Raw genomic sequence first — 11050 nt, forward strand, 5'->3', positions numbered from 1 at the left:
CTTCCACAGATGACATTTTTTTATGGATTTTTTGTCAAAGCACTTAAGATATTCAAATAAAATAAAAATAAAATCAATTTTAAAAGCACATTTAAAAGCGATTTTTGGTCGAGCCAAAGTGCTGTACAGTACATATTGTACTTTGTGTTTTTATGTAATAAAAACACATTACTACAATCACAATAAAAGACAATAAATTACAACAGATATAGTCATGCTCCGCTCTGACTAGAAGGCCAGGGAGAAGAAGTGTGTCTTAAGAATAGATTTAAAAAACCCTAGGGTCTGGGCCGACCTCACGTGGAGGGGCAGAGTGTTCCAGAGCCTAGGGCCAGCTGCTGCGAAGGCTCGGTGCCCTCTGGTTTTGAACCTGGTCTTGGGCACTGTCAGCAGCAGCTGGTCAGCCGACCTTAAAGCTCTGGCTGGGGTGTAGCGATGGAGGAGTTCGGCTATATAGGCAGGAGCCAGCCCATTTAGGGCTTTAAAAACAAATAAAAGGATTTTAAAATCAATTCGGAACCAAATTGGAAGCCAGTGTAGTGAGGCCAGAATTGGGGTAATGTGGTCACGTTTTTTGTGGCCAGTCAGAAGACATGCTACTGCGTTTTGGACTAGCTGCAGGCGTTTAATTGAGGCCTGGTCCATATCCACGTATAGAGCATTACAGTAATCCAGTCTTGAGGTTACAAACGCATTAATAACCCTTTCTAAGTCTTTAAAAGATAAATACGACTTGGTTTTGGCCAATAGTCTCATTTAAAAAAAGCAGGATTTGACTACGTTGCTGACCTGCTTGTCAAATTGAAAAGTGCTAGTGAAGGTCACTCCAAGGTTCATGACAGAGGGGAGGATGTTTTCGTTGAGAGAGCCCAGAATATCAACCGGAGAGGCTGGAGGTTGGGGTCCAAAAAAGATGACCTCAGTCTTGCTCTCGTTGAGGGTGAGGAAGTTTTGGCTCAGCCAGGATTTTATCTCTGTTAAGCAGTCCATCAACTGCTGTAGTCAGTGTTTGACATTTGCTTTCAGAGGAAGATAGATCTGTACATCGTCGGCGTAGCAATGGAAGGCAATATTGTGTTTTGTGAGAATGTATGTAATATGTACTGTAGAAAAAAGATGGGGCCCAGAATCGAGCCTTGGGGAACCCCACAGGTAAGAGGGGCTTTGGCAGAGGAGAAGGCACCTAGCTGTACTGAGAAGATACGGTCTGTCAAGTAGGACCTGAACCATGCAAGGGCAGAGCCTGTGATGCCTGTGGACTGTTCGAGACGCGACAACAGGATGCTATGGTCCACAGTGTCGAAGGCAGCTGTCAGGTATAACAGCACCAGGACAGCTGGTCTACCTGAGTCGGGGGCTAGGAGCAGATCATTAAAAACTCTTAAAAGGGCTGTTTCAGTACTGTGCATGGGTTTGAAGCCAGACTGAAACTTTTCATGGATTCAATTTGTGGTTAAGAAAGACTGCAGCTGGGTGTAAACTACTCGCTTTAGATAAAAAAAGATAGCTGGGAGATGGGACTAAAATTTGCGAGAATGTAGGGGTCGAGATTTTTCTTTTTAAGTAGTGGCTTGACCACGGCATGTTTGAAGGCAGCTGGGACACATCCTGAGCTAAGAGAGGTGTTTATAAGCAATAAAACACTTGCTCCAACTGAATAGAAAACATCTCTGAGAAGGCGAGAGGGATGTCATAATATTCATTGCTATCGGGATGTTAAGAGCATTCCATGGAATACAACAAAAAGTGTATCTCGAGCCGGTTTCTCAAACTTACGTACCCCACCTTTAATCTAAGAAATTAACAATAATTTAGATGGAAGGTAAGTATAAAGCTGTCCGATTACATTTTGCACAGACATCCTACAAAAACCTCACAATCCTGTAAAAGAGCAGGAATTATCTACAGACGTCTTCAATCTGTCTGACAATCTAGCAAAATGTATGATTTCTGCAATTTTGTGTAAATTGCACAGTATTTACTTCAAAATGGTTGAACTGGATATGTCATCACACTTCTACTGCAATTTCTGTAAATGATCCAACTAACCAACCAAATCTTGAACACATAAATACACTTCCTGATACATTTCACCCTGTGGAGAATTTTGACTCTTCTTCTGGCTTATAAAGCACTAAATGGAAAGGCACCATCTTACCTATTGCACAATTGTAATCCTCTATTGCTGCTCTAGGGCATTAAGCTACCAGAGTGCAGGTCTTTTAGTGGTTCCCAGAGTCCGAAGAACCAGATCAGGAGTCAGAGCGTTCAGCTACTAAGCTCCCTTTCTCTGGAACCAACTTCCTGTTTTTATTATGGAGGCAGACAGTGTCCAGAAGAGTGTGTTGAAGACCTTCCTTTTAAATAAAGCCTATACTTGGAGCTGGTTTAAGATTATGCTGTTTGTCCCCCTGAGTCCTACATTTTATGGTATTTATCCTATTGTTGTATTGTATTTTGACTGTCTTTTTGTTGCATTGTATCTTGTATCTATTTGATTTGTGTTTCACTTTCTATCTTGTTTTTTTATTATTTGATTTATCTGTTAACACTGCCATCAATGTTTGTTTATCTCTAAAGCCCATTGAGAAATGCGTGTTTTGTAATAACTTGCTATATAAATAAACTTTGATTTGATTGTTGTAACCTGTTAGCCCTCTTTAGAAACGAGCATCTAAAAAGTCTCAAAAACTACTTTTTCTGAACGGAACTCTCTCTCTCTTACCTTACCTCTTCCTCTCTCCATCGCTCTGTCCAGTGGTGCTTAAGGACGGGAAGAACTCTCGCCCCCATGTGATCACCATCCAGTCCCAGCAGCCGTCCACTCTCCCGGTGCAGACCCTGGACGTGGCGGCCGACTCTCTGGAGGACCTGACGGGCTGGGTGTCCCGGATCAGAGAGGCCACACAGAACGCTGACGCACGGGTCAGTACGCAGGGAGGGACAACTTCTTCTCGTGGGAAATGTAGCCATTTCACAGACATTACATTTTTAACAATCAGATTCACAATTCTTTATTTATCCCATGAGGAAATTTGTTTTGATGACAGTGGCTCCATTACAAATGTAATAACTTAAGAAAATAGAATAGAAAAAGTATATAAACATAAGAAGTTAAATTAAAAATGTGCAATAAGAAAATATGATAACATAAAACGTAAGAAAATGTAAGCCTAAGGAGTTAAAGTAAAAATGTGCCACAGGAAAATAAAATAGAATACAAATATAAATTTTTTTTTTTTATAATAACATGAAAATAGAAAGATAAAATGAAATAGAATGAAAACAAAATATTAAGATAATAAGTTAAGTAAAAAACCTGCAAGTCGTGCTTCCATAAACATACAACAATTAACATGTTAAACCTGAATATTGCAATATATACATGTGTTTATAAGTATTGATAAATATATTGATGAGGAACCATACTATGGCTCAAAATGCACAGTGTAGTGATGATCCTAAGTTTTATTAATGTTGCACAATTGAATAATTACAAGTACACAGTATAAGTATTGTCAGAATTGCCCAGTTACAGAGGGTGAAAGCCACTGATTGGTAAGTCAAGTCAATACATTAAAGTATTTTTAAGAATCATTTCGGATTAAACCTTTGACCATGTTGCTGCTCTTTCTAAAGTAATCCAATATTTCAAAGGCTCTTTTTATATTGACTGAACAGTATCTCCATGGTAACAGATGCAGGAGGAGAAGCAGATGGAGAGGAGGAAGAAGATTGCGGTGGAGCTGTCAGAGCTGGTGGTCTACTGCAGACCCGTCCCCTTCAACGAGGACAGTAAGGACCAAACTGCTCTCTCTTCTTCTCTTGCATCACTTGTAAAGTTTCCGTGTTTCACTATTTTTTTTTCTTTTTTTCTTTTGCTGCTGTTTCAGAGATCGGGACAGAGAGGGCGTGTTACCGGGACATGTCCTCCTTCCCGGAGACGAAGGCGGAGAAGTTTGCGACCCGCAGCAAAGGGAAGCGCTTCCTGCAGTACAACCGCCGGCAGCTCTCCAGAGTCTACCCCCGAGGACAGAGGCTGGACTCGTCCAACTACGACCCGCTGCCCATGTGGCTCTGCGGCTCCCAGCTGGTGGCTCTCAACTTCCAGACCCCAGGTCAGTGTGCAGATATACATGTACGTTTACACAGTGTCAGAAAAAAAGAGAAGGGCACATACAAGAAATCAACAAGTAAGTAAAACATTATATAAAAAGGTATTGTGAAAAATGTTTTTCCTCATATTCAATGTTGGTTGCTAATTATAAGTTAAGCGCCACTGACAAAATACATGTTCTGCTTGTTTTTGGATCTCAAGCATGCAAATACAGTTTTTGATGAATTCAAATGTATTTATTCACTTATTAGAATGTTTACCCTAATTATCACATTTTGCTTGCATTTGAGTAGCCACTAGGGAAATAGAACAGTATACAACATAGAATAAAAAGAAAAAACATATGCTTGATTGCATTTCAGAGATAAATCTAAGGGGTAAATAGATGGTTTAAAGAGGTCCTGTCGTGTGTTTTGGGTTTCCTGTAGTGTGTTCTGTAGGTTTTTGTGCATGCAAATGGTCTGCAAAGGCTCAAACCCCAAAGTTCCCTCCGCACTCCCCCTGGCTAGCACTTAAACACATTGCTTGTGAGGGTTGGACATGACCAATCAGAGCAGACTGGGCTCTGGTTTCAGACAGAGGGTGAAAAGAGGTGCTGCAGCACGGCAGTATGAGAAACATAAATACATTTTTGAACATTAAAGCATGGAGACATGTCATAGTAGAGGCACTAAATATAAATATAAACCTGAAAATGAGCATAATAGGGCCCCTTTAATGGTTTACTGCTACAGAAAAAATAATCATTTTCAAAATGTGTTTAAAGAATATGTTTACCTCTTCAGGTTGATTATTCAAATGATCTGAAGCGAAAGAAAAACAATATCCTGGTAAAAATTGTTGGAGGTTTGACTTAACTAGGTGACAAGGTGATCTTGAACGCATAATTACTACCCTCATTTACACACTTATTTAAGGTTGCAGGCTCTTAACAATAAGGATGTCAGTTGTATGATAAAAAAGTAATTGTGTTTGATAAATCTGAAATGTGTGTGTAGATAAACCCATGCAGCTGAACCAGTCCCTGTTCATGCTGGGAGGGAGCAGCGGCTTCGTTCCCCAGCCCGAAGTTATGACCGACGACGCCTTCGACCCTTTCGACAAGGACACCCTACATGTGGAGCCAATCACCATCCAGTTACAGGTCAGATCCATCATTTTCTGGATAAAAGAAAAATATTTTCTCTTGACATTTTTATTTCGTTTTTGCTGTTTTATCCTTATGTTTTAAAGTAAAAAAACAGTGTGCCCGGAGACTAAATATAGTATGATAAGAAAATGGCTCCATCTTAGAAACAGCAGGAAGCACAATCAAGCGTTGCATGAACTCCTAACAAGTTGAATATCAACCAACACACTGCAGAACAAAATGAAATGGAAGATGTACTGTAATATATTTGCTAAAAGTTAGTCTGAACCAGATTAATATTGATAATTGAACTTTATTGATCCAAAATTAGGTAAGTTATAGCAGAAACATACTTTATTTCAAGACTTTAGACCAGGGGTGCCCACACTTTTTCAACTTGGGAGCTACTTTTAAAATGACCACGCCCAAATGATCTAGGACAGGGCCGCCCCTGCCCAATCTGTGTCGCGAGCGGGGGGGGGGGCAGATGAGGAGGTAAGGCCCCCTCATAACTGTATGAACCCGTATGGCACAACTCCCGATCGACGTATTGGGCACCCCTGCTTTAGACCAACCAGAACCTATATTTTTCCTTATCATACTAAATCAAAGCTTGGGCCACAGTTGTATTAACAGTCTCTTAAAACTTAAGATTGAGATGTTCGTTGTTCTATCTGCTTTTCACACTTGTTTCTCATCTTGAATCAGGTACTCGGAGCCCGTCACCTTCCTAAAAATGGCCGCAGCATCGTCTGTCCCTTCGTGGAGGTGGAGATCTGTGGAGCAGAACACGACAGCTGTAAATGCAAGACGGACGTCGTGGGTAAGACAACGTGCTGCCGCCTGGCTGCTACATACGTGATTTACATTGATGTGTTCACTGCCTGAGAGCTGACCATCTATCCTCCTGCTCCCCAGCTGATAACGGGTTGAACCCTGTGTGGGTGCAGAGGCAGTTTGTGTTCGACATCCACAACCCCAGCTTCTCCTTTCTGCGCTTCACTGTCTACGAAGAGGACATGTTCAGCGATCCTAACTTCCTGGCACAGGCCACCTTCCCTGTCCGTCTGCTACGCACAGGTGAATGTGGAATAATAGCAGAACCCCAGCACATTCAATGTCTTGGTTAAGTTCTGAAAGAAGCCAACAGTAATTAATGTTCTGAGGGAAGAGGACAACAAAGTATTTACAACAGCATGCACAAATATAATACAAAGAGACACCTTTAAAAACATACTAGGCCATGTCATCTGGTCCTAATAAGCTCCTCTTTTTTTCGAAATTGAATTCTTTTTTTTACCGGGCATAAATGACATCATGAGATACAGTTAAAACAAAAACTCAAAGAAGAGAGAAAAAAACAAACGGATTAATTGATTATTAAAGTTGTTTACCTGCGTTACATAGGGACATGACTACTTAACACTCCTTTTCTATTGGCTATCGCTCCAACGCATTTTACGTGATTACGGCTAAGGGGCGGCACAACCAGCTAACCAATCAGAGCAGACTGGGCTCATGTGATAACATGGTCTTATGATGTTAACTGTAGAACTGTAAATCATTTTTGCCAAAAAGTGTTGATTTAGTGGTGTGTGTGTCCAGGCTACAGGAGCATCCCCCTGAAGAACAGCTACAGTGAAGAGCTGGAGCTGGCTTCTCTTCTGGTCCACATAGAGATCGTCAATGCAAAGGTAAACCAGTTGTTGGGGAGATAAAACAAACAAATGTGTGGTGTTATAAAAAAACAAATGCATAGCACATTTGTAAGAGTTTTCGCACATTATAAAGTGAAGTTTTTCCTTTACACGGAGGTAGTGCTTCCTGTTGTCCAGTGGTCTCCAGACAGTGCAATACATATAGCTTGTACCGTTACCAGTGCTTTTTTTACCTTTTCACTGCCATGCAATTAATGGTACACATCCCTGCTTTTGAAGCAACTTCGGGTTAAACTTAGAAATGTGATTCCTTTGCGGTTCTTTTTTTTGACAGGTTACGGTTTAAAGGTTGATTACTAGCGTTAATGTGTAAACGTTGACAGCCCTGCTATTTATCTATTAGCATCTATGCAATTAGGATTATAGGAGAGAAGTTATAAATGATAACTTCCACTTTCCTCTCCGTCCCCTTCCTCACTGTGGCTGCAGGAGGAGGATGATGAGAACTTGTACATGTCCATCCAGCGGCTGCGGGATCGAACCAGCGAGCTGTCCACCCAGGTGTCCCTCCTGGAGAGGTTGGGGTCCGTGGACCTGGGCTACCAGCAGAGCCTGGAGGAGCTCAGAGCGGCTCAGGACCAGCTGAGCGAGCTGGTGGAGGCCCGGAACCGCAGGTGACTGACCACGAAGATTTAGAAAGGAAGCATGTACTTAATCATTTGTTTCGACAGACATTTATTCATTATTCATTTTATTATATTACATTTTGTAGATGATAATTCAATTAATTAGTGTTTTTCACATATTTACTAGATTGAGGCCGCCTGCCACTAGTCTATATATAGTAGTTTATATAAAAGTCAAAAGAAGATATGGCTCTTTTGGACATTTTCATGTCCTTCTATATTTTAATGATTTTTTTGTGCATTCACTAAACACTTTTATGACATACCATATCAGTCCGCTATGATTTTTTTTTAGATTTTAGTGTTACCATAAATGTATGCCATTAAAATGTCTTCAACAGTCATAAAACAAATCATAGCAGCACAGTCAAATGTATGCTAGTAGATATTCAAATGATATGTTCATATATAGTATGTTTTTTTGTTGAAATCAAAAATCTGCTTGTCTTTATCAAACCTTACCTTTATCTGGCCTGTTCCAGGTTATTCTGAAATAATAATTGTTAGATCTGAAGATGATCTAAAAACGCAGGCATGGGATGACATTGTACAGCAGATATATAAGAAAAATAATATTGATTTTCTGCTTTTCCAGGCTGATGGAGAAGAAGAGGAGGGAGAAGCTCAGGCAGCAGGTGACGGCAAAGCGCAGCTAGCCCCCCTACCCACCAGAGGGCGCTACACTGCGACTCAAACTGTGGTGGAAACTTCCCTCCAGAGCTGTGAGAACAACAGGCTCTGCAGCTGCCACTTGCAATCCTTTTATAACTGGAATAAAGAACATGTTCTTTCACAGTAGAATGTGAGACTTTAAAGTGCTATGCTGGACAAAAGCAGAGATACAAAAGACAAACAGAAGCATCTCATGGACTTAGAGAAAACCTAAAGAAACTAAGCTATTTAAACAATCATGGACCTGAGGCTGAAACACATTAAGAGCCAACTGGATATGGGTTCCTTCTGAAGCTTTCATAGAAACCATTCAGTCACAAAGTAAATCTGCACCAAATGTGTTTTAATTCTTCATTCAAGTTGTTTCCAAGCACAAATACTCAGCTTTCTATTTGTTATATGATCATGAATTATTAAGCCAAATGAAGATGCCACCTTGAGCTTTAGAAAATATTAAGAGGCATTTTTAATAGATTTGATGGTCCAATTTGTCGATAATGTAACTTTTCGAAACTGAACTTTTTAAAGTATATGGTAGGCTATGATGCGTAAGAAATGAACTGAAATGAACTCACATTTTTGGAAACTTAGTTTGAAGCTCATCAGATCCTTACTGTGTTTTGGTCTGTAGTGAGAAAGACAGGACAGCAGGGAGAAGGAAACTCAGGTTACAGGGGAAGAAAAAGCAAAGGCAGATTACAGCTAGCAAACAAGTTATTATCATGTATGTGCCTTCGATGTTGCCAATGTAGAGTATAATTACTACTCTTAAAAACAGTAAATAAATACTTTCTCTACAACTGGAATATTGGCCCTTAAAGGGAAAACGACTCACGAACGAGGAGGAATCCATTCGCTTCACTCGGAACATTCTCATGAAATGGGTTTAAAGTGCTTTAAGACTGAAGTCTGCTCCTCCTGATTGAGACAGTGTTTTTTTTTGGGGAGATCATATGAAGCCATGTGGCGAGTGGCTTCTGAGCACAAAGTGGACAAACAAATCCTCACCAAGCCTCACAGAAGTTCTTTCTCAAGTTGCAGTTTTGCACCTCGATCGAGAAGCTCTTCAAAAGGCTCTAAATAAATCTATACTACCTTAAAAGGGGCATGAGGATTCCGAAGGGGGAGACAATATTCCTCACAGCACCCCCTGGATGTCACCTGCACAGGGCTATCACATTAAAACTAGAATTGTTTCCCCTAGCCACCCATCAGAACCAGGATCCGTTCACATCATCGGGCTCTTATCAACAGATGTGTCATACCTGGTCCTGGATCTGCCCAAAAAATGCTTCAAAATGACCCCCTGCATGGCTTCATACCTAAAAACGCCCCTTCCTACTTGTAGCTACTTGTCCTTCCCATCATCCTCTTTTCTTATTGTATATAACTGCTTTTATTTATCAAACCGATGTTTTAATGGATGACAAATCATTGAAGACATACTGTAACGTTGTGTAGAATATATCATATATTGTTCACACAAACCTCTCTTTTCCTGCAGTTGCACTGTGTTGGGACTTCTATGCAAAGATCTTCTTCAATTTGACTCCTGTTGTGTTCCCTTCTGTATCTATGCTAACTGTCCAGTATTATTACTCTGCATTACAAACCCTGTCCAAGTTTCACTTTATAAAAGTTGATTCATACTGTATCTACGTTTGTGCTTCTAATAATAATAATAATAAATGGGATTTATATAGCGCTTTTCTAGACCCAAAGACACTTTACATTATGAGTCAGGTCGACAAACAAAACAAGAACAAAAACACAAACAAAACAAAAACAGAAAAGCAGTCAGGAGGATGATGGTTCAGAGGGGGGAGGGGCAGGTTTAAGGATAAGCAGAGTTGAAGAGGTGGGTTTTGAGACGGGACTGGAACAGGGTGAGGGAATCAGACTCACGGAGGTCTTGGGGGAGGGAGTTCCAGAGCTTCGGGGCTGCCACAGAGAAGGCTCTGTCCCCGAAGCTCCGGAGTTTGGCCTTGGGGATTGAGAGCAAACCGGCTGAGGTGAATCTGAGGGACCGGGGTGGTTGGTAGAGGATGAGGAGGTCAGTGAGGTAGGGGGGGGCCAGATGGTGGAGGGCTTTATAGGTGAGGACCAGGAGTTTGTAGTGAATGCGGTGTGAGACGGGAAGCCAGTGGAGTTCTTTGAGGACCGGGGTGATGTGATGCCATGATTTGGTGTGGGTGAGGAGTCTGGCGGCTGCGTTCTGGACACGCTGGAGTCTGTTGAGGGATGTTGTGCTGATGCCGAAGAGGAGTGAGTTGCAATAGTCAAGGCGGGAGGAGATGAAGGCGTGAATGAGTCGCTCACCTGCGGGGCGGGTGAGAGAGGGACGGAATTTGGCGATATTGCGGAGGTGGAAAAATGAGGTTTTTACAACTTGGCGGATGTGGGGGTCGAGGGAGAGGGTGGGGTCGAATATCACGCCAAGGTTGCGTGGCTGGGTGGAGGGGGAAACAGGGGTGCCATCGATGGTGAGTGTCAGGTTGGGGGTTTTGCTGAGGGTGGATTTGGAGCCGATGAGGAGGAGTTCAGTTTTATTGCTGTTGAGTTTGAGGAAGTTGTGTTGCATCCAGGATTTTATTGCAGTCAGACAGGATTCGATGTGTGTGAGAGGGGGGTTGTGGGGGGATTTGGTGCTGAGTTAGATCTGTGTGTCGTCAGCATAGCAGTGAAAGTCCAGGTTGTGATGGCGGAGAATCTGACCAAGGGGGAGGATGTAGATGATGAAGAGGAGGGGGCCGAGTACTGAACCTTGGGGAACACCTTGGGTGACTGA

General features: G+C 41.8%; 1 protein-coding gene across 2 annotated transcripts in view; it reads left to right on the top strand.

Annotated features, from left to right (window-relative positions):
- Nucleotides 1-9916, top strand: part of LOC307042854 (1-phosphatidylinositol 4,5-bisphosphate phosphodiesterase gamma-1-like) — a 39859-nt gene extending 29943 nt beyond the window's left edge. For both annotated transcript variants that reach the window (XM_079687018.1, XM_079687019.1), the window contains 9 exons: nt 2759-2925; nt 3699-3795; nt 3894-4118; nt 5116-5261; nt 5955-6069; nt 6165-6326; nt 6852-6940; nt 7394-7578; nt 8186-9916. In XM_079687018.1, the coding sequence (XP_079543144.1) occupies nt 2759-2925; nt 3699-3795; nt 3894-4118; nt 5116-5261; nt 5955-6069; nt 6165-6326; nt 6852-6940; nt 7394-7578; nt 8186-8246 (1247 nt within the window). In that variant the 3' untranslated portion in view covers nt 8247-9916. The remainder of the gene's footprint in view (nt 1-2758; nt 2926-3698; nt 3796-3893; nt 4119-5115; nt 5262-5954; nt 6070-6164; nt 6327-6851; nt 6941-7393; nt 7579-8185) is intronic.
- Nucleotides 9917-11050: the final 1134 nt, after the last annotated feature.

This window comes from Notothenia rossii (genome assembly GCF_949606895.1).
Source record: "Notothenia rossii genome assembly, chromosome: 1".
NCBI classification, from domain to species: domain Eukaryota; kingdom Metazoa; phylum Chordata; class Actinopteri; order Perciformes; family Nototheniidae; genus Notothenia; species Notothenia rossii.